General features: G+C 47.4%; 1 protein-coding gene across 5 annotated transcripts in view; it reads left to right on the top strand.

The window, feature by feature from the left end:
* Positions 1 to 22,143, top strand: part of PPP2R3A (protein phosphatase 2 regulatory subunit B''alpha) — a 141,953-nt gene extending 119,810 nt beyond the window's left edge. For all 5 annotated transcript variants that reach the window (XM_048863979.2, XM_075132274.1, XM_048863977.2 and 2 more), the window contains 4 exons: positions 182 to 357; positions 8,111 to 8,229; positions 12,264 to 12,370; positions 21,032 to 22,143. In XM_048863979.2, the coding sequence (XP_048719936.2) occupies positions 182 to 357; positions 8,111 to 8,229; positions 12,264 to 12,370; positions 21,032 to 21,128 (499 nt within the window). In that variant the 3' untranslated portion in view covers positions 21,129 to 22,143. The remainder of the gene's footprint in view (positions 1 to 181; positions 358 to 8,110; positions 8,230 to 12,263; positions 12,371 to 21,031) is intronic.
* The last annotated feature ends 1,966 nt before the right edge of the window (positions 22,144 to 24,109 follow it).

The following is a 24,109-nucleotide window of genomic DNA, read 5'->3' as shown; positions in this document are numbered from 1 at the left end:
TGAGTAATTGAGGGTATTGTCAGACTCTGCTTTTACTCTGCAATTCTAGCTGTCAGTCATGGTGGATGTGGTACAGGACCAGAGGACCTTGCACTGCTCCGATCTCTGGTGGATAAGATAATATTCCTGGTTTCTGCACTGCTGCCAACATGAAAATACTAATTCTCTTCTTCTTCCTTAGTATCGAATACTGGTTCCGCTGCCTGGATTCTGATGGAGATGGTGTGCTGTCTATGTATGAACTGGAGTATTTTTACGAGGAACAGTGTGAGAGGATGGAAGCGATGGGCATTGAGCCATTGCCATTCCATGACTTACTGTGCCAAATGCTCGACCTGGTGAAGCCAGATGGGGATGGTAAGAGCTGCTGTAAACCCCAGCCTGTTGGAGGTGTTTAGTGAGGCCAAGTTCCCACCTATGCTCACTCTGTTTTTATTTTAAGAGCTCATTTGGGTTCTCTCTCCACTACGCCTACGTGGCCCATGTCTGTGCTAAGTGGTTGGACATGGGGGAGGAGGAGGTTGCTTGCACATCCCTGCACAAGTAGTAACAATCAAGCCCCAAGGAGTAAGGGGTTTATGGTGACTAATTCTTGCTAGATTAATGCCGCCACTATTTTAATTTCTGATTTATAACAAGGAGGAGATAGGCTACAGCCTGCTCATGTCATACCATTCCATGTATCATAGATTAGGGCAAACACATAATAGAGAGAGCAAAAAAACCACTTCGCCCAACAGAAATTCTCCTCTGACACTGCTGAGAGTAGTATGGCAGCCCATTAACCCTGCAATGAAATAGTCCATTAGGTAGGAGAGGTAGAAGGGCAATGCTGACATTTCATAAGCTTTTTACTAAATGAGTCAGGCCTGGTGGTTGAGTGTCTACAGCTCCTGCCAAAGGCCAGGACCTGTGCACCTGGCACTACAGAGAGGGGATCGCCCCAGCCAGGCTGGAGGGCACCTGTGGAGCCATTCTGGGCTACTATGCAGCACGAGTGCCATCCCCCACCCACAGGCTCTTCTGGCACTATCCTCACCCACACAAAGGGCCTGTGCACAGCTGAACTATGAGCTCTGCATGTGGTGCACACTGCCTGCACAGTCTCACTCTGTCACCACTCAGACATGGCACTGCCTGGAACTGCCTTGGGCTCCACCCCTTCCTTTTCTTCATTGGCAATGGTAGGGCCTATGCTACCCTCAGCCTTTTTGCCCATAGCCTCCCTTCTGCAGGTTGTGCCCAAAACCCTGGGCTTCAAACCCTTCCAGACCTTTCACAGGTCTTTCCCCCTCAGTAAAGGGCATTCCAGCTGCCTCTACTGCCTTGGCGAGTTCCATGTCCCGTCAAACTGTAAGGTTTGCTTCAGATTAAAGAGCAGATCAAAGAAGCTGAAGGAGGACAGACTTAAACTGTTCCTTATGGAGTGTTCCCTGAGACCATAGGGTCTGATTCCCCACATACATAGACCTCAGCCTCTCAGTGCTCCGGTGACCACTTCAGTTCCAGCGATCAAAGACCAAGGGACAACTTCTGAAGCCTCCAGACATTCTAAGCAGAAGAGATCTCAGTCTCCTGATAACCAGTCTAAGCCCAGGGAAATTCACCCCAGAGACCAGGTACTAAGAAGATCTCACATCCCCCTCCGGGTACTGCTGAGACTTCTGCTTCTTCTGGCTCCATCAGAAAGGTCTACCAAGCACCTCACATACCGAGAAGTCTCTTGGCAAGCAACCCCACTCAGCACTGGCCTCTGTAGCTTTAGAGCCCTCCGAACACAGGGACTCCTCAAAGCACCGGCCCCAACTTTGGCATCCTCTGTGGGAAATAGCCATAAGGAGCATGTGGACCAGACATCCATGTGGTCTCTGGTACCACTTGACTCAAGGACTACTGCCCTGGATCACCGGTTCTATCCTCTTTCGTCTCACAAAGACCTCTGTGTGACAGAGGAGCATGAATCCCCTCTACTAATTGGGTATATCTACACTATGAAATTAGGTTGATTTTATAGATGTCGATTTCTAGAATTTGATTTTATACAGTTGATTGTGTATGTCCACACTAAGCGCATTAAGTCAGCGGAGTGCCCTGGTGAGTCAAGTGGTACCAAGGTGAGGAGTGCGTCCTCACTACCATGGCTAGCATTGACATACAGAGCGGTGCTCTGTGGGTAGCTATCCCACAGTTCCTGCAGTCTCCACTGCCCATTGGAATTCTGGGTTAAGCTCCCAATGCCTGTTAGGGCAAAAACTTTGTTGCGGGTGGTTTTGGGTACATGTCGTCAGGCCCCCCTCCCTCCCTCCGTGAAAGCAACAGCAGACAATCATTTCGCGCCTTTTTTCCAGGGTCCCGTCCTCCAGCCCCGCTCAGCCCGCTGCCTGCCTGGATGATCAGAACCCCAGACAGGCAGCGGGCTGAGTGGGGCTGGCAGACGGAGCCCCAGACCAGCAGCGGGCTGAGCAGCTCAGGCCACTGCCGGTCTGGGGCTCCAGCCGCCGGCTCCTGCCAGCTGGGGTCCCGGCCGCCGGCCCCGCTCAGCCCGCTGCCAGGCTTGCCATACCACAGCAAGCATGGAGGCCGCTCAGCTCACTGTCACCATACGTCTCCTGGGTGCTGCTGGCAGATGCGGGACTGCATTGCTACATAGCAGCAGCTCCTTGCTTTCGCAGCAGACAGTGCAGTAGGACTGATAGCTGTTGAACATCTCTGGGTGCTCTTGGCAGACCTCGGTGAGGTTGATCGGGGTGCCTGGGCAGACATGGCTATTCTCCTCTTAGAGCACCGAATGGGAGTGACTCCAGGTCATTCTCTTCTTTAAGGTTCATCTCATGGAGATTCAGTCCTGCCTGGAATATCATGCGAGCTGGAGGCTTCTGCCTCAGGCTGCTCTCCCAGCCGGCAGCACCACGCGATTGCACCTACCCCAGCCTACCCCTTGCTCCCATGGCTCTTGAAGCCTGGGCAATAGTAAGGAGCTGTTCAACTTGTGGAATGACAAATCCAGAACGAAGAATTGCACTCTATGGGCCACGTTAAGATTATTTCAGAGTCCTAGATAGCATTTAGTCCCTATAAAAGGCTTCATGAAAATTTTCTCCTGCCCCTAACAAAAATGTGAATTTATCAGAGCAGCTGAAAGAGTAAGGAACCCGGGACTATAACTTAGAGAGAGATTCCATATTATTTAACTCATAATTGATATAATTCAAAGTAAAATTTCACAGTGTGGTCTGTTCTAAGACTAAAAATGCAAGAGGGGAGTCAGAAAAAGGAACAGTGACCTGTTTCGAACCACGGACCTTTCGCGTGTTAGGTGAATGTGACAACCACTACACTACGGCCTTCCTGTTCACAAGGTGGTCATGCCCCCGCCCAAGGCTGCCACAGCGTGGAGTGCATGTGACACAGTGACCTGGCTCAGGCAGGATCACTAGCAAGGCATGAAATGAGATGAAGGTTTCTAACCATCAGTTTTGGAATAGCCTTCCAAGGGAAGCAGTGGGGGCAAAAGACCTGTCTGGCTTTAAGATTAAACTCGATAAGTTTATGGAGGAGATGGTATGATGGGATAACGTGATTTTGGTAATTAATTGATCTTTAAATATTCATGGTAAATAGGCCAAATGGCCTGTGATGGGATGTTAGATGGGGTAGGATCTGAGTTACTATAGAAAATTCTTTCCTGGATATCTGGCTGGTGAATCTTGCCCATATGCTCAGGGTTTAGCTGATCGCCATATTTGGGATCGGGAAGGAATTTTCCTCCAGGGCAGATTGGAAGAGGCCCTGGAGGTTTTTCGCCTTCCTCTGTAGCATGGGGCACAGGTCACTTGCTGGAGGATTCTCTGCTCCTTGAAGTCTTTAAACCATGATTTGAGGACTTCAATAGCTCAGACATAGGTGAGAGGTTTTTCACAGGAGTGGGTAGGTGAGATTCTGTGGCCTGCGTTGTGTAGGAGGTCAGACTAGATGACCATAATGGTCCCTTCTGACCTTAGTAACTATGAATCTATGATACTTTTGCTGTTAAGCAAACACAGCAATTCTTTCCTGGCCTCTGCCACTGAATGCCTCCATGCATTAAGCTGTGCCCTATCAGTGCAGGAAGACTGCATGAGCTCAGAAAACATGTCATCGCGAGTGCGTTTTTTCACCTTCTAATCTGTGATAACCTCAGGGACAGAGATGATGGGGGAGCGTAGAAACATTCTACGCTCTATGATTCTGGGGGGACTGCATGGTCACCTGTGCTGCTGTGTTTGCCATGCTGGCCAAACAGGAAATGAAATTAAAAAGTTCCTGATGCTTTTCCTGTGTACCTGGCTAGTGCATCTGCGTTCAAAGTGCTGTCCAGAGCAGTCACAATGGAGCACTCTGGGATAGTTCCTGGAGGCCAATACCGTCGAATTGCGTCCACACTACCCCAAATTCGACCCAACTATGTTGATTTCAGTGCCAGTCCTCTCGGGGAGGAGCACAGAAATAGATTTTAAGAGCCCTTTAAGTCAACAAAAATGGCTTCGTTGTGTGGACAGGTGCAGGGTTAAATCGATCTAACGCTGCTAAATTCGACCTAAACTCATAGTGTAGACCAGGGCTAAGAGGTATGGGGAGGATGTCTCTGTCAGTATTAATCTATCCGCCTGTACAACCTACCAGTCAGTATCGGTGCATCCTCCCACAAAAGCTTGGCCACTGGTACTGACTCGGATACCAGCACCTACTCAGATGCTGGTACCGACATCCCTAGCCTGTCTATTGGACGGGGGGGGGGGGTTGGTACATCTTCAGAATAGGACATCTCCATCCAAGATTCAGCCACCTTCTCTTTCCAGCCTCCCTCCCTGGCAGTATACCCTGGTGATGATGTTCTGGAAACTAGCCCCGCCAGCCTTTGCAGGAGCATGCTTGGAGTCCCACTCCCTTTCCATACCCCAACCACAATGGGCTTTCTGGAATCCTAGGGCCTTCTCCAGTTCGACAGCATGCCCTAAGATACAAGGACCCATGAGCAGGAGCAGCCTTCAGTACCTAGGGAGCCCCTTCGCTATGAAGCATCCCAAACATCCTCAGGGAGACTTCGAGGAGGACCAGGAGTTAAGAGCAGAGGAGGAAGTACCTCCTTCCAACAAATAATCCTCATCATTTCTGTATGAAGCAGTTATGCCCCCTCCACCATCCTATGTGGATTATTTTAGATTGTTCCAGGACGTGATGAAGCGGGTGGCCAAGACTATAGATTACCCTGGAAGAGATACAAGAGCTCTAACACTCTCTGGTGGATACTCTCCACACCACATTTCGAGGCAAACTAATGCTGTCTATTCATGACACCCTCTTGTCTGCCAGATGTTATGGCCTGGTGACACCTGTCACCATCCCACCCAGGTGCAACAGGGCTCACAAAAAATACTATGTTCTGGCCAATGGCTCTGAATATCCTTTCTTCTTACCCCACCACCCATTTCTTGTGGTTGACGTCTGGTCAATGAAAGGAGCGGACACCACCAGGCAAGATCAGCTTCTCATGATAAAGAGCTCAAGTGCGTTGATCTTCTTGGCAGCAAGAGCTACTTCTTGGCTGCAGTACAGTTCAGTGTCACCCACTATTGTGCCTTGTTGACAAAGTACTATTACACCAAATTTGCATAATTTATTGACCATCTGCCACAGGACCAGAAGGACCAATTTCAAGCCCCCATCTCTGAGAGACAGACAAAAGAATGAAGGGATTTTCTCTCTCCATACACACTATCTAAAATGGGTCTCAGGATGCATCCTAGCATGTTACAAGGCTTCTGGTGTGCACCCTCATCCTAGGGCACTGGCCCATACCACCAGAGCTAAATCCATTTCAGTAGTACTGCTTAAAAAACATACCCATTACAGACATTTGTAAAGCTGCCACTTGGTCTTCTGTGCACACTTTTCCATGTCATTCATATCTCCAGCTCAAATACAGTCTTAGGTGAGGCTGTTCTCTGAACTCATCTCCTCAGCACTCTTCTCCGTAATCAAGATAGTGCTTCGGAGTCACCTAACGTGGAGCACCCATAGGGGCAAAAACACAAAGAAGGGGAGGTAACTAACTTTGTACAGTAACTGGAGTTCTTCAAGATACATCCTTCTCAGTGTGCTCCACTACCCGCCTTTTTTCCCCTCCACCTCAGAGTACTTTGTACATCATTGTTGAGAAGGAACTTGACTGGCAGCAGGTCTGCCCCCCCCTTTAGACCCTTGGTCTAGACCTGCAGACACAGCTGAAGAAAAGTTTCCAATAAAAGGCAAACTGGTCTGCAGCCACCAAACATGGAGCACCCATAGAGACAAAACATCTCAAACAATTCCAGTTACTGTATGAGGTGAGTAATCTGTCCTTTTCCTTAGCCTAGCTAAAAAGTCTCACAATTTGCCTTGTGCAAAACCTCTCTCCTGGGAGGCATGGAAAAGTCAGCCATGAGTTCAACAGAAGCAGTTTAACCCATTTGCTAAGCGCTGTAGGTGGTGAACTGGCCTTCACTAGCTCCCTACCAATCTCCATTAACCCATTAGCAAATGGGTTAACTTGCTGACCTCATGGATGACTTGTGCTACTGTAGGCCTGGGTGATGAGCAAAAACACACCCCAAGAGAAAGTTTAGGTACAGCACTACAATCCAAGACCTGATGTAAATTCTTGAGTTCATAGGTTTTATGGCCTGAAGGGAACATTATGATCATCAAATCTGACTTCCTGCATTGCATGGGCCATGGCATGTCACCAGGCTCCTGGACTCTAGCTCAGCTGGATGTTCTCTCTTTTAGAAAGAGGCATTTAATCTTCATTTAAAGATTTCAAGTAATGGAGAATTCCTCCCCCCCTCCCCCCACATCCAATTAAATGATGGATTATCTGGTGGTTGTAATATATATTTCAAATATTATTTAGATTCAGTCTTGCTTAACGGCGGGATGGAGGGTGAATTAAAAAGCTCTGTTGTAGGTTAAGATGGAGATCAGAGTATAGCCTGTATTGGGAGGTTCACTGCAAAACTACACCTTCAAATCACCTTTACAGTTGAAGTAGCTTCTGTTCAGGTTTCCCGCAGCAGCTTGTCCTGCAATGGAGGGATCTGGATGAGGTAACCATGATGATCTCCTGATTTTAATCAACACAATGAGAGGAACAATGTGTAACATTTTGGACCATGCCAAAGAAAAGAACCTTACACCAAACAGCAGTGCAGAAGCCCCATACATTAAGGGGACTGGATAATGTCCTTCTGCAAGATGATTGCCCAGCAACACGTGTTTCTAAAGCACTGACTGAAACACAGCAGAACTGTGCTTAGATTGAAAAAGCAATGCTGGCCATTGTTTTTGGTTGGGATGAGTTTCATGAGTATCTGTATGAGCAAAAATTGGTGAAGGTAGAACCTGTAGGAAGCCATAGCACAAAAGCCAGACTACAAAGCACCCTCTGAACTTCAGCAAATTATCCTGGAATTGCAAAAGTCAGTAAATGGAAAATATAGGCCTGGTAAGGAGCTGTTTACAGCAATAGCTTGCCAATAAATATGATTCAAGTACTACCCATTACTGACACTATCTGATAAGTGCCCATAGGAAACACAAAAATAGCCCAATCTTACAACAGCTTGAGGCAATAATTCTACTGGAAGAACCCAGATACCTCTAATCATAAAACCATATTAGGACCAATGAAATTAAGTTGCTGCACATGCTGGCATGCTCTACAAGAGCCAGTGTGTCATGCAGTATGAGGACTGTAGTACTAACCGTTTATTACATAGCACCTGTCTGGCTATTGAGTAACGTATGAACACAGTCCAAGATGTGCTCTTTTAGACAGGCATGAATGCTGTGTGAAATCTGCATATAGGAAGCAGAATGCAAAACCACCACGGAAGCCAGATGAGATGCCTCCTCATCCTTGGTCCAAGCTAGACACAGATCTATTTGCTTGGCTAATAAATGGGCATTGGCAGCATGAAAAAACACACACCCTAGTGGTATTATCCTAAATTAGAAAAGACCTGTGCTAAATGGGTCCTACCACTCACTAATTAAGAATGCGCTACTAAAATAACGCGTGCTCTTTCTGCAGGAAGGGTGACGCTGCGAGACTTGAAGAGATGCAGAATGGCTCACGTATTCTACAACACCTTCTTTAACTTAGAAAAGTACCTGGACAATGAACAACGGGATCCCTTTGCAATTCAGAAGGTATAAAGCAGGGTCTCCAAATGTTGCTGCCCCAAAACTACTTTTAGGGACAGTGAACTTTGGCTTGTTGTAGAGAAAAGCAGTGGGGTGGAGAACTGAAAAAAAGTGCTGTGTGGGCATGAATAAGCACAATAGCATCCAGCCATGGGCTGGGTCTGGCTCACAGGCCCAATTCACATTCCCATCTGGCAGTGTATCCCCTAAGCCAGAGGGGGGCAAGCTACGGACCACATTCGGCCCGCAGGACCCTTCCTTCTGGCCCCTGAGCTCCTGCCAGGGAGCGGGGTCAGGACAGGCTTGCAGAGGAGCCAGCCCTGCAGCGTAGTGAGCGGGGCGGAGGCTAGCCCCTGGCCCCTCCCAGTCCCCCCAGTGCCTGGGCAGCGTGGCTGCAGCTCTGGCTGGGTGGCACGGCGATAGCGCTGCCAGACCTGGTGCTCCATGGCGGTGCAGTCAGGGGCGGTTCCGGGCAGGCGGGAGGGGTCGAGGCAGAGCAAGCCAAGGCCCCCCTCTACCCCCAGCATGCTTGGCCCCTGGCCCCAGCAGCCAAGCCCTGACAGGGAGTGAGCCCTACCCGACTGCCAGGGAGAGCAGCCAAACGAGCAGGAGAAACACATGGAGAAAGGACTGAGCCCCCACTTTCCCCCACCCCACAGGTAATGTGGGGCAGGGAGAGCAGGGCGGGGGGGGGGCCCAAGGGGGTGGGGAGCAGGGGAGATTGGATAGGGGCAGGGGTCCTCAGGGTGGTCAGGGGGTGGAGGGTAGGGGGCATTGGATCAGGGACAGGCGACCTGGGGGGATGGTCAGGGGACAGAGGGGGGGGGTGTTGGATGGTGGGGGGTTCCAGCGGGCTGGATGGGGGCAGGGGCCAGGCCACGCCTTGCTGTTTGGGGAGGCATAGCCTCCCCCAGCCTTCCCTGCGTGGCCCTCCATACAATTTCTGTACCCGATGTGGCCCTAGGCCCAAAAAGTTTGCCCACCCCTGACCTCAGCAGTAGGCTGGGAACTGCTGCTCTAGGGCCTTGAAGACAGACCTGTTCGATGCAGCTTCATCCACCACACCCATTCTCTGGCAACAGAGACAAAATGTAGTTCATTCATTTACAGCAGTGGGCACCAACTGTCAATCGCGATCAGCTTTTTGATCCTCGGCCTCTCCCAGTCAATTGCAATCACCAGTGGTGTAGCGGGGCTGCTGCTAAGGCAGGCTCCCTGCTGCGGCCCCACGCTGCTCCTGAAAGCAGCCAGCATGGCCCCGGGGGGAGGGAGGGGCAGGGGTCTCCGCATGCTGCTCCTGCCTGCAAGTACTGCCCCCACAGCTCCCATTGGTGGGGAACGGTGGCTAATGGGAACATTGTGGGTGATGCCTGAGAAAGGGGTAGTACGCAGAGCCACATGCCCCTCTTTCAGGGGCTGCAGAGGTGCACTGGCCTCTTCCAGGAGCAGCATGGGGCCAAGGCAGGCAGGGAGCAGCATGTAAGGTTAAGTTCCTGCCTTAACCTCACTGCGCTGCCTGGGGTAAGTACTGCCCAGCCAGAGGCCACACCCTTAGCCCTGAGCACCCTTCCAGAGCCAGCACCCCAAGCCCCTGCCCCAGCCCTGACCTTCCCTCCCAGAGTCAGCACCCTGCACCACAACCCCCTGTCCCCCCAGAACCAGCACTCCATACCCCCTGATGCACTCTAGCCAAGCTCCCTCCCTGCACCCCAACACCCTGCCCCTGTTCCCAGAGCCAGGACCCCCTCTTGTGCTGCAGCCAAGCCCCCTCCTGCACCCAAACACCCTCCCAGAGCTTGCATCCCTTACCACCTTCCAACCCCCTGCCCAAGCGTGGTGAAAGTGACTGAGGGTTGGGGGGAGTGAGCAAGAGAGAGAGGGGAGAATGGAGTGAGTGGGGCAGGGCCTCGAAGGGCAGGGTAGATCCTGGGTTGCCCTTAAATTCAAAAAGTGATCTTGGGCATAAAAAGTTTGGAGACCACTGATGTACAGGGTTTGGGTATAAGGGCCAGGTTCCAAGCTTTTGCCCTGCCCATTGCTGGGAGAGAATTGGTTTGCTGGGCTGACAGGGGAGCAGGTAGCCCTGCCCCTCCCTGCATTCGTTGTCTCCGCTGTCCACTTGTCTTTTAAGAATGCTCAGTATCAGCACCTTCTGAATTCTGCTATACTCAGCTTACATTTCCCCAAACTAAAAAAAACCCAACCCTTTGACAGGCAGATTGTAGCAACATGCCTACACAGTTCATTTTCAGATTTCTGCCCCAGGTTGGGTTTCGATTTACACTGTCTTGGTGTAGATCATTGGTAGAAATTGTCAACCTTAAGAAAAAATGTTTTTGGAGGGGAGATAGGAGGGAGTCTTGTATCTCAGTAACCCATTGGTCAAATAACCCTAAATTTGGATCCATAAAAACTAGGTTTGTCAATTAATCGCCATTAACTCAAGCAATTAACAGAAAACTAATGAACTAGATTTTAAAAATAGGCATGATTAATCAGTCTTAAATAATAATAGAATAGCACTTTAAATTATAAATGTTTTTGGTTGTTTTTCTACTTTTTCAAATATATTGATTTCAATTACAACAACAGAATACTATAAAGTGAGTCCTGTACACTTAGTACAACAGTGCCATGTGAACACCTACTCTCACTTTCAGGTGACGTAAATAAGAAGCAGGCAGGATTCCCTCCCATAAATATAAACAAACTTGTTTGTCTTAGCGATTGACTGAACAAGAAATAGGACTGAGCAGACTTGTAGGCTCTAAAGTTTTACATTGTTTTCTTTTTGTGTAGTTATGTAACAAAAATATTAATTCTACATTTGTAAGTTGCACTTTCACCATAAAGAGATTGCACTACAGTACTTGTATGTGGTGAACTGGAAAATACTATTTCTTTTGTTTACTCTTTTACAATGCAAATATTTGTAATAAAAATATAAAGTGAGCACTGAACACATTGTATTGTTATAATCAAAACAAAACATCCAAAAATATTTATAAATACATTTAAATTGGTATTCTAATATTGTGTAACAGTGCGATTAAAAAACTGTGATTATTTGCAACTAATTTTTTTAATCTTCTAATTAATTGCAATTTTTTTTTAATTGTTTGACAGTCCTAGTAATAACCCCATCACATACACCCTAGGTGCACTCCAACTGTCAAGGCAAGCCAAGTAGCTGTACAGAGTTTAGGTCACTTAGAGTTGTCCTATAAACAGAAAGGGCTTTCTAACCTTAACTATGATAGAGCTGATCCTTCCTCTATCTAATGCAAGTGTCTGTTTTGGGCACGTCCTTACCCATAAGACTGTCTGAATTCTTTCCCATCTGTATTGTCTCTTATTGTGTGTTTGCACAGCAGCTCGCACAACATCTGAAGGCAGTGCATACTCAGGAGGGAGAGGAATTGTGCCATAGTGACCCAGGACTTTGTTATTTCCAGGGCCCACTGCTGCATTGCTACTTGGGGCTAGCATTGTATGTTTCTTGAAAAGCTCAGCTGAGATGAAAGGCATGGCCCAACTCATACATGGAAAGGAGTTCTCTGAGCATATTGCCCCTGTGCTCCAAGCTCTGCAAAACCTGATTGCTTGGTTGTGGGTGCAATTCAAAGGGGTGTCCTGCAATTATCTAAGAACCAGTCACTAGGCAGAGTTCCTTTGTTCTTACAGTATGTCCTGCCAGAGCAGTTCAGATTTGCAGTTATTCTTGCTTGACATTTTTGGAATGTCATTATTCAAGATGGTTGGCAAAGTATTCCACCTGTGTCCAAGTTTTAAAGCCTAATGGAAAACATATTTGTTTACTCGGGCCTTTGTTTAAAGAACTTGACCAGTCCGTAATTTAAACGTTTTTTCTTTAAGAGACTAATCTTGGATTGAGTTGTTTTCCTTAAGGCATTTTCAAACCCCAACAGTAAGTGTTGCAGAAATGCACATGGTTGTAGATAGGTGAGAAGCTTTTGCAAAACAAGTTTGTAGATCAGTAAGGACATTCTCTCTTTAATTTGCTTTTCTGATATGTTTAGGATGTTGAAAATGATGGACCGGAGCCCTCTGACTGGGACAGATACGCTGCAGAGGAGTACGAGCTTCTTGTTGCTGAAGAATCTGGAAATGAGCAGTTACAAGAAGGGTAGGTGTTGACATTGGTGCAGCTATCTTACATGCAGTAATCCCACACATTTTGTATATAAAAAACTGCCTTAAACTAGGCCACAGAGGGAGAGAAGGGGAGCATTTGCCTACTTCAGATCAACAGGCAGATACTTACAGCAAATGCTAGAAGGTAAAAAAATGTAGATAATCTTCACTGTTTGTTTTAGAATAAGAGTATATATGTATTACAGTGCTAGTATAGAAATGCAAGGCAGATAGAAAATGGGACCTTGGAGTATTACTAGAAGATGGCAGTTGTGATCTAAAGGGCATAATCAAAACCAGCAGGATGATTGTCAAAAGTGGAATGTCAGTCTAGATGAGTGACAGGGTGGGTGAGGGAATATATTTTATTGGACCAACTTCTGTAGGTGAAAGAGACAAGCGTTTGAGCTTCCAAAGAGCTCTTCTTCAGGCCTGGGAAATGTACTCTCAAGTGTCACAGCTAAATACAAGGTGGAACAGATTGTTTAGCATACATAGCTAACACATATTATAAGACATGGGCTCTCAACCTTTCCAGGCTACTGTATCTCTTTCAGGAGTCTGATTTGTCTTGTGTACCCCCAAGTTTTAGCTCACCTACAAACTACTTGCTTGCAAAATCAGACATAAGAATACGAAAGTGTCATAGCACACTTACTGAAAAATTGCTTACTCTCTCCTTTTATTATAAAAAAGATCAATTGGAATATAAATAGTGTACTACATTTCAGCATATAGTATATAACCAAGTCACTGTATGAAATTTTAGTTTGTACTGACTTCACTTTTTATGTAGCCTGTTGTAAAACTAGGCAAATATCTGGATTAGTTGATGTACCCACCCCCACAGAAGACCTCCATATGCCGCTGGTTGAGAACCACTGTTGTAAGAGACCCATTCAAGGTGAAGTAGCCAATTAACACCTCTGTAGTCATAGGACAAAAAGGGGGGTTAGTGGGTTACAGACTGTTATAATAAACCATACATCCAGTGTCTTTATTAAGACCATGATTTTTAGTGTCTAGCAAAGTTATGAATTTAAGCTCCCAGGCTCATCTTTTGAAGGTGTTGTGCAGTTTTCCTTTAAGGACGAGAACAAAGAATTCTTTCACAATAATATCACCTCCCCACAACTATCACTGTCTGTCATAAGAAAAAAGAACCATATGACTGGAGACCCCACAGTGGATGAAATCACACACTTGATCATTGCATTGATTGCTTTGGGGGAAAATATTGACTGTGAAATCCTTAATCACCACATCCACCACAAGCGCTCCACTGCCGAGAGGACAGCTATACAGTTCCTGATACCTAACCACCAGATAGTGATCAAACAAACAAAGTGGGTGCCATCATAGTGCTTAGCTGTGACAACTACATTACCGAGGCCAACTGAAAACTCGCCGACACCGCTTACTGTAAAGAATTCAAAGAAGACCTCACACCCAGAAATGTAAGGATATCATCAAATCCTTCCGCAAACAACTTCAACCCCATCCCCAAAGAACCCACCCCAGGGACCTGCTACATGCTTCCCAAGATATACAAACAAGGAAACCTAGGCAGACTTATATCTGGCCATGGCACACTTACTGAAAGAATATCAGGTCTTAGAGAAATCATCCTCAAATCACTCACCACACACAGGGCCAGCTTCCTCTAGGACAACTGACTTTATCCAGAAACTCTGCAACATTAATAACTCTTTCAGATCATTATCCTTCCCACCATGGATGTCACTTCCCTGTACACCAACATCCTTCACCACGATGGCATAGCTGCTTGCCTCAAATATCGACAAGACAATGGACAGCACTCAGATATCCATCTCAAATACATTGTATACTCATCCATTTCATCCTCACCCATAACAATTTAACACTCAACAACAAATACTTTGTCCAAACCATGGGAATAGCCATGGGTACTAGGATGGCTTCCCAATTATGCCTAACTCTTCCTTGGCCACCTTGAGGAAGAATTTCTGGACAAATGCACCACAAAATCAATGATATACCTGTGATACGTCGATATTTTCATCCTCTTGACACATGACTTAAACTCCCTCATAGATTTCTACCACAACTTCAGCAACCACCAGCCATCCATTAAACTCTCTGGAGCACTCCCACACTAGCATCAACTTCCTAGATACTGTGATCACCTTCAACAATGGAACCTTATAGACCAGAAGTTTTCCAAATAATCCAGCTCGTTCTGTATCAGTGACCTGTCCTTTTCATTATTTACCACTCCCACCATCCGTCTCTCATTTGCCGACTTTATCAGTGATGATTGTGTTTTCTTCCAGGTCATTGATAAAAAATATTAAATAGTATAGGGCCAAGAACCAATCCCTGTGGGACTCCACTAGAAACACACATGCTCGATGATGATTCCTCTTTTACGATTACATTTCGAGACCTGTCAGTTAGCCAGTTTTTAATCCATTTAATGTTTGCCCTATTCATTTTATATCCATCTAATTTTTTAATCAAATTGTCACGTGATACCAAGTCAGCATCTTGCCCAGGTACAGATCATGCTGACAGGCCTATCATTATCTGGATCATCCCATCTACCCTTTTTAAATTATGGTACATTAGCTTTCTTCCAGTCCTCTGGAACTTCTCCAGTGTTCCAGGATGTATTGAAAAGCAATATAATAGTGCTGAGTGTGGATTGGACAGCTCTTTAAAACTCTTTATGCAAGTTATATGGACCTGCTAATTTAAAAATAGCTATCTTTAATAACTGCTGTTTAACATCCCATTGAGTTACTTTTGGACTTGGTAAGTATTTCATCATCAGTTTTTTCCCAAATATACAACAGAAATATTTATTGAACACTTCAGTCTTTTCTACATTATCAGTGACAATTCTACCATTTTCATCTAGTAATGGACCAATTTTGTTTCTTATATACTTGAAATACTTTTTGTCCTGAACTCTGCTCTCCATAGTGTCCTTTTGCTTCCCTTATCAATTTTCTACAATTCCTACTTTCTGATTTACATTCACCGCTATCAGCTTTTCATTTGTTGTGTGTGTAAAGTGGTTGTGAGGTGATTTTTTGTTTGTTTGATGGCTGCTTTCTCATCCCCTCAATACCAGAACAAAGGGATTGATTCCAGAGTCAAGCCAGGTCAAGTTCGTCAACTGGAGGGAAATTCTGCTTAGACTCATAGATGTCTAAGACTGAATTCTCTAGCAGAGTGGTTACTCCTAGATCCAGCCGTCTGTCTTAACAGCTCCTGCAACTGGAACTAGTACACTTGAGGTGAAATATTGCTATCTGTCACTGAATCATCAGGACACAGACCAACTCATGTAGTCATTGGCAGGGTGAAGCACACTACCATATATCACCTACTCCATTATTTCTAGGCTCTGAAAGGTCATCCTTACCAATGTGATCTCAGCTCAAACCAATGCTGTAGATCAGGGGCAGACAAACTTCTTGGTCAGAGGGCCGTATCGGGTTTCCAAAATTGTATGGAGTGCCGATTCGGGGAGGCTGTCTCCCCGCAAACAGCCAGGCATAGTCCAGCCCCCATACAACCCCCGCTTCTCGCCCTCTGATGGCTCCCCCAGGACTCCTGCCCCATCCAACCCCCCTGTTCCCTGTCCCTGACCACCCCCAGACCCCCCATGCCTGACTGGCCCCTGCTGTCCCAGCCAACCCCCCCCCCTCATTCCTGACTGCCCCATCCAACCACCCCTTCTCCCTGTCCCCTGACTGCCCCCTGGGACCCCTGCCCCATCCAACCCTCCTGCCCTCTGACTGCCCTGACCCCTATTCACACTCCCGCCCCCACCCTCAAACTCCCTTGCCCTCTATCCAACCCCCCCCGCCCCCTTACCTCGGCGCTACAGCTGCGCTGCCCGGCCGCCCAGAGCATTGCACTGGCAGCGCAGTGCGCTGAGGGGGAGGGGCCTGGGGCCGGCCTCCTGGGCCAGGCCGGATGTGGCCCGCGGGCCGTAGTTTACCCACCTCTGCTGTAGATAGAAGATATAGCTGCCCAACATTTGGAGAACAGAAGTGGTAAAAAGTACCCTGCCCCCTTTTTCTCCTTCATGAGAATGCCTCCATGGAGCCCCACTGTAGCAGACTAATGCTTCCCAAAAGCAGGATGGGTGAGGACTGTGTTATATAAATGTTTAGAACATCAAATTGCCCAAACTCAGTTCACTCTAGAACAGTGGTTCCCAAACTAGGGGCACCACTTGTTCAGGGAAGGCCCCTGGCGGGCCGGGCCAGTTTGTTTACCTGCCGCATCTGTAGGTTTGGCCAATCGCAGCTCCCAGTGGCTTCAGTTCACCACTCCAGGGCTGTGGGAAGCGGCGGGCAGCATGTTCCGTGCCGCTTCCTGCGGCTCCCATTGGCTGAGGGCAGCGAACCACAGCCAGGGGGAGCTGCTATCAGCTGAACCTGTGGACACGGCAGGTAAACAAACCAGCCTGGCCCGCCAGGGGCTTTCCCTGAACAAGCAGCATCCCTAGTTTGGGAACTACTGCTCTAGAAAGTAGTGACTAAAAGTAGGGACCTAGCTCCATGTAGTTGCCCTGCAGACCTCAAGTAAAGTCACACTCCACAGATGTCTAGTGGAGGTCATACTAGCATGCCCAGAGAATCTCAGACTGGTTATACACATGATCCCATTAACTCTGACAGGGTCTCCTCCTGAGCTTTGTTTAAGGTGTGACAAAGGAACATGTTGCTATTAACCCCAGACCCCTGAGAAAGGGCATTCCTTGGCCAGTTCCTTCTACATAGCAAGAAACACTGACTAAGGCAGGGGTGGGCAAACTTTTTGGCCTGAGGGCCACATCTGGGTATAGAAATTGTATGGCAGACCATGAATGCTCACAAAATTGGGGTTGGGGTGCGGGAGAGGGATCTGGCACGGGGTGCAGGCTCCAGGTGGGGCCACAAATGAGGAGTTCAGGGTGCAGGAGGGGGCTGGGGATGAGAGGTTTGGGGTGCAGGCTCTGGGCAGTGCTTACCTCAAGCAGCTCCTGGAAGCAGCAGCATGTCCCTGCTCCAGCTCCTACGCAGAGGTGCGGCCAGGCATCTCTGCACACTGCCCTGGCCACAGGTGCTGCCCCTTCAGCTCCCATTGGCCACGGTCCTGGCCAATGGGAGCTGCAAGGGCAGTACTTGGGGCGGGGGCAGCATGCAGAGTGGAGGACCATGCTGCTGCTTCTGGAAGCCGCACAGAGTAGCCCCCAACCCAGCTCCCTGGCTGGAGCGCCAGAGCAGGGCAAGCCCCAGACCCCGCTCCCCAGCTGGAGCTTGAGGGCCAGATTAAAACGGCTGTGTGGGCTAGATGTGGCCTGCAAGCCGTAGTTTGCCCATCCCTGGACTAAGGACTATCCTCCTGTCTTTTGAGAGACAGAAACCAGCTCCCAAAAGGTGCCAGCCATTCTATCAGGGTTAAGACATACATAGACTAGAGAGTAGATTTCTCTTTGCTGATCCTCAACCAGAGTTTGGAAGAGGTCAGATGTCTGCTTGAGGGTGTGCATTGCCTCCTCTGAAGATGAGGCGCAGTGAGATGTGTAGGCAGGGATATAGCAAGTGAGCTATAACCACTGCCACGTTGTTAGCTTGTAAGCTCTTTAGGGCAGGGACTGTCTTTGTGCTCTGTGTTTTTACAGAGCCTCGCACACTGGGGCTCCTGAATGCTAAATAATAATAACTTGAACCCCTGGAGACAGCATCTTATACGGGGATGGTTGCTGTCCAGTATGAACTTGAGGTACTTCCTGTGCTTCTGCCTGGTCAAGATGTGGCAGTGTGTATCTCACAGGGTAAGTGCTGTGAACCAGGCCCAATGGTTTAGAGTGAAAAATACATCCCTTAGGGACTCCATGCACAATTTTACACTTTTGTGATTATGTTTCATTTGTAGAGATCCAGAGCGGGGTGTGGGCCAGCCTTTTTCTTGGGGTTTAGACAGCTGCACAGGTAGTTCTGGTAAAGTCAAAACCTCCCCTTTCACCAATCTCCCTAAGAAAGATCCCTGAAAAAGGGGAGGTACAAGGGAGATTGGGTTTTGTCTTGGCCCCGAACTGCAGAGCATAGAACAGTTTGGAAATCACTATAACCCACTGGACCAAGAAGAGAACCTGCCATGCTTGGAAACGGCGGCACACACGGTTTGAGACGGCGTAGCTTCCAGTGTTGCTCTTTGAGGCTTTCCTCCAAAGATCAAAGCAGCTAAACTGGAGGAAGAACTCTGCTGAGATCTACGTTATTTCCCGGATGACCTCAACTTCCTGTCTCAATCCACATCTCACTCAGAAGATGGCTGAGGGCCAACATGAAGTGGGGCTGTTTCTAAGTAGATGATGGGCCTAGAGCAAGCAGCCTAAGCTGTTGTGTGTGCCACAATCAGCTCCTCGAATACCTCATCTGCTTGTGAATTAAAAAGGTCAGACCCCTTACAGGGGCCAGCCAGAGCCTTGGCCTGGGCTTCAGCAGAAATTCCAGAATGGCATAGCCAACCCAGTCCACCCAGGGAAGCAGCAGAGGCGAGAGCTCTCACCTCAGGGTGCCAGATTTCAAAGAATGCCTTGAGTGAGTGTTGCTAGCCCTTCCTTAAACATTTTAGCTTCTGAAATGAACTGTGAATGATAGGACTTTCATCCAGAGCAGACAGCCCTATGGCATCAAGGTTTCTTGATTCTGCCAGGCAGATGAAGAGGAAGTGGACGCTACCTACCTTGGAACTCAGAAGGGGAGCTGGCAGAAGAGATTGAGTCCCTCCCTAGGTCCCTGATACAAAGCATCTGGCTCCTGGGGGAAAGACACAACCAAGACAGGCTCCAGTGAGCCCTCACATACTGGAAGGACAGCTCTGATCTTTTGAATTTCTCAGACAGCAGAGCTTATGAGACATTTTTGGGAGGGCAGCCTAGCATGTCGCCCTCCTGATGATTATCTCCCAAAACATGCAAGGGAAGGAAGAGAGGCTAGGCTTTTGTCAGCTCGGAGAAGGGCAGGGACTGAAGTTTTCCATCCCCTTCATCTCTCTCCCAGCAAGTGCAGGGGAAACTGGGGAATCCAGAAAGGAAGGCCAAAGTACTTAGCAGGCGCTTTCCCTTGTTGTGTTTTAGAAGATTTGGATGTTCCCCTTGGAGATCTTACTCTTTTTCCTATCCTTTGCAGACAATTCAGCCAAGTGTGAAATAGGACCAGTAACCCCAGTGAAGGCACACGGGGCAGGGTTGGTAGCTGTGAGAGGCTGACAGGCGCATGTGACTCCCATGGGGTTCCTGTGCTGGCTGAGTTACTAATGGAGTGATCAGCATAGGAAGTGCTGAATGCCATCCTCTTAGTTCCATGCCATCAAGCTTGACACGAAGGCACTATCTGGTGCTGCTATACACAGTGTGGAACAACATGCAGGCAGCCATGTGGTTGCTGCCAAAAGATCTCTGTTCTAAAATTTCCTCGGTGTCAGGGATTGCTTCTGTCACTGAAGAGATCCACGATCATGGGGAGAATTTACACTGCATGGCACCCTGGGCTGTTTTAAAGAGGATGCAGAAACTTCAGGCAGAACCTCCAAGGACCCAAAGGAGTCTCCTTATGGGTAGGACTAGGAGGGTCTGATGGCGCTCCCCCTGCTAACCGTGATATCGACCAGCTGGACCATAAAGCAGGTCTACCATAGTGCCTCCTTTTAGAGCTAAGGGACTTTTCAGAGCCACTGAGCTCTAATACTAGGAGCTGGATGCTGAGGCTTCCAACTGTTTGAGAATGGGACATGATGGTGTGATTGGTTGAGAGAATTGTCTCAGATCTCAGCATTTTAGTGGGCCTCAAAGCATCACTTAAGCCAAGACTCTCCTGAGGCTCGGGGGAGTTTCTGAGCAAGTCAAAGCCAAGACCTCCTCCATAAGAAGGGTCCGCAGCCTGGCCAGATAGTCTTACATGGCCAGATAAATTTCCCTATATCCTGAAGGCAGGTGAACCCTATCACCATCAGCGCCAAGAGGAACACACCTGTTGAAACCAGAATGGGAGCACTGAAAAAGTAACTACATTAGAACAGAAGTGTTTTTAATTGAATAAAAATCCTAAAACTAAACTATTTCACAAAATAGAAATCTTCACACGGAGGAGGGGTTCCTCACTGCTTCAGCAGAGAGAGGAGCTGGGGACTGCTAGAGAGGGTGAGATTATTCCTAAACTTGGCTCTAGGGTGAAAAGGAGAGGAATGTCAGGCACATGTCCCCAACAATTACCACTAAAAAATAAGATTCTCTGACCACAGGCACATAACTGACAGGAGTGCTCTGTGTAGAGACACACACAGGAGACCCATAGTCACAATTTTCCTGTCTGCAATTTAAAGGACATCACTTGATTTTAACAAGAAAAATGGGTTCATATTTAAATCTTCCCCAAACATCCCTCTGTGCTATTGCATCTTTATTTTAAAATTTTGATCTCTTGGTGGGTGGGATTGCAAAAATCAACAGTATCAACTGTAAAAGTTTAAGTAATAGAACTGCAGATAGCAATTAAAATGCAGCATAAAAGTTCAGATATTTTTGTATCTGAAAACATTAGATTTTTACAACCAAAGTAAACATGTAGAAACATTTTTTGACAGTATCATTGTTCTCTCATTGCAGATCATTTGAAGAGGACTATGAAACAGACGAACTTTTAACTCCCCCTGAAACTGGAGACAAGTTGGACAAACTGGTTATCTCAGACCTTTCATCATAGAAAAATGGAAGACATGTAACTAGTATCTGTCAATACTTAAGTGGCGAGTGGTCGGTTCTTAGACACTTAGGGATTTTTTTAAAAATCCTTCCTTGAAGCAAAGTGCTTTATTTTATACACTGTAATTCAAGATCCGTTTTTTCTTCATATGTGTAACTGCAAGAAGGTAATTTCTATAAAAAGGCTTTTTGCAAGTAGTTATTGTGCATGCTCATTAAATGTGGTGACTTTGTCTTGCCATACAAATTCTGTGAAGTCTCCGTGTGCAATAACGGTCTAACAGCTAGTGCTTAAACATAATAAAACTGCATGCGACTTGCACAGGAGTCATTACCAAATTAATTCAAGGCAGTCATTTCTGTATTAGTTATTCTGTCCCCCTTAACTTTACCAAGCTGACAAATTAACTCAGTTGAAACGAACATCTAAAGAGTTCCATCAAGCTTCATCTACTAAGTTCTCTCTTTTTTAAAGTGTCAAAATGTCCTGTTCATTCTGGAAACAGAAAATATCCCCAAACACAACACACAAATTAAGGTGCCCTCCTGTGCTTTACACTGTAAGCTCTTCAAACACTTATTTGTTAAGCATATTTTACTCACTGTACAGGGCAATGTCCTCAGACAAAAAAAACCCACATTAAGACAGAATTCAGGTTTAGCACCTACCTTTGCACTTTCTCTCATGGATAGGAGGAACTCCCTGCAAAAACCAACAATGCTACCTTACTGTCCTCCTTGAAACTCTTCTCTGCTGTGATGCCTACAAAAAACTCAACAATGATTAGGGAGTGATGTGCTATGGAGTGCTGCTTCTCATGCTGACATTAATTATCTCCATTTCCTAATGCTCCCCCCATCTGTTTTATTCAAGTGTTATCTATAATCTTAGACTTATATTGTAAACTACAGACATATGGCAAAATCTGTCACTGCCCTTCAAGTGTCTAGCTCAATGAGGCCCAGGCCTTTAGGTACTACTGTAATGCCTATAATTAATAAATAAATAATAATAAGATTGAGTGTACATGAGTAATTTAGGTTAAAACATTGCAGAGCTGTTCTAATGATCCCCAGAGCATGCATTACAACCTGAAGAAATTCAGAGTTAAGGATAACCTCAAAATATCCAAACATGTTAAGGTATGGAAATGTACGGTAAAGGTACCTAAACAACCTTAACTCTGCCCTCTAGCGATACTGTGCAACAATCATGAATTTATTAGTAACGTATCTTCTCATGGGACTGAGGCCACATCTCCCCTTACCAAAGATTACCATCATCTTCATTCATCGGCTCCTCTCTACCTCCTGATAGCATAGGGACACCATATTTCCTACGGACAATTTGCCTTCTTTCCTACTGGGACAAACAGAAGACAGTAGCCATCTCTGCTAAGGACAGCCTGTGGCCCCAGTCCCATTGGGAGCAATGGGAAATGGTGGCCATTTGAGAAGAGGGAAACTTCTTGAGAGCTGTGCTTAACTTGTAATGAAAGAGATGCCAGGGCTCAAGCAGTTACGAGCTGGAGCTCAAGCAATTTTTTTAATTTTCAAAACTGACATGGGAAGCCCAGAGGTGACAGGGCCATGAACTGCCGGGCTTAGCCCTGGCACAAATTAAGCACTGCTTGACAGTCTTTCCAGGTAAGAAGATTTGATACACCAATCACTGCTGAAGAAAAAAATCTCAGTAATGCGGAATTATGGTTAAAAAAAAACAAAAAAAAAACTTAGCCTTAATCCTGAATAGTTATTTTCAAAAACTGCCTCTTTTACCAGATCTATTCAACAGGGCAAAAGGAGGGAGAGGGAAATGAGGCTGCGTGTACACAGAGGAACGTTGGGAGGTAAGGAAGAAGGAAAATCTGCGCAAAAGGGATAGGGCAGGATGGAACACTAGGTGTGGGTAGGGGGAGCATGTGAAGCACATATGGGAGGGGAATACTGGGGTGTACACTCTGGCTGCTTTGTGCTGCTGAGATGATACAAAGCTGCTGTCAGCTAATGCCAGAATGCCCTGGGTGCTTTGAACTGGTCCACAGCAGCATGAAGCAGCCACAGTGTTCCAGTGAAGCCCTGGTAAGTTCAAATTTTAGAAAAGATTGATACTGCATATCTTCAAATCACTCGGAACTATTTGATGATAATTAAGGCTATGTTTTAGTCATGGGTATTTTTAATAAAAGTCATGGACAGGTCACAGGCAGTAAACAAAAATTCACAGCCCATGACCTGTCCGTGACTTTTACTATATACCCCTGACTAAATCTTGCAGGGGGGAGGACTGTCCAGGGGTGCTGTGGGCACTGGGGAAGGACAGCCCAGGTGCTGGAGGGGGTGCAGGTGGCAGCGCATGGCCCAGGTACCCTGCTGGGGGGGGGAGGTTGACAGGGCTGGCAGTCTCCCTCCCTGGCTCTGCATGTCCCCCTCTCCAGCTGCAGCAAAGTTTGGGTGTGGGAGGGGGCAGGGGGTTGGAGCACAGGACAGGGTGAGGCGGGCTTTGGTCAATGCTTCCCTGGGGGTCTCCCTGAAATCAGCGACATCCCCTTCACTCAGCTCCTAGTGGGAAGCAAGGCCAGGCAGCTCTGAGTGCTGCTCCGCCCAGAGTGGTGGCTTCGCAGCTCCCATTGGCCGAGAACTCCGGTCAATGGGATCTGCGGGGGCAGTGCCTGCAGGCAGAGGGAGCACACAGAGCTGCCTGGCCACGCCTCTGCCTAGGAGCTGAGCAAGGGGGTATGTTGCTGCTTTTGGGGAGCCCCCTAGATAAGCACTGCTCAAAGCCCACCTCCATCTTGTGCCCCGCCCCCTCCCACACCCAAACTCTGCTGCTGGTGGGGTGAGAGGGGTTGGCCCGAGACTACCCTAGCAGCGGCTGGTGTGACTGGCGTAAGGGCTGCCCCTGAGCCAGTCGCACTGGCCACTGCAAAAGTCAGGCTGGTCACGGAATCCGTGACTTCCATGACACACTCACAGCCTTAA

Source organism: Caretta caretta, chromosome 9 (genome assembly GCF_965140235.1).
Source record: "Caretta caretta isolate rCarCar2 chromosome 9, rCarCar1.hap1, whole genome shotgun sequence".
Taxonomy (NCBI): Eukaryota; Metazoa; Chordata; order Testudines; family Cheloniidae; genus Caretta; species Caretta caretta.
The sequence above is the reverse complement of the archived record's forward strand: the minus strand, read 5'-3'. Positions and strand labels throughout refer to the sequence as shown.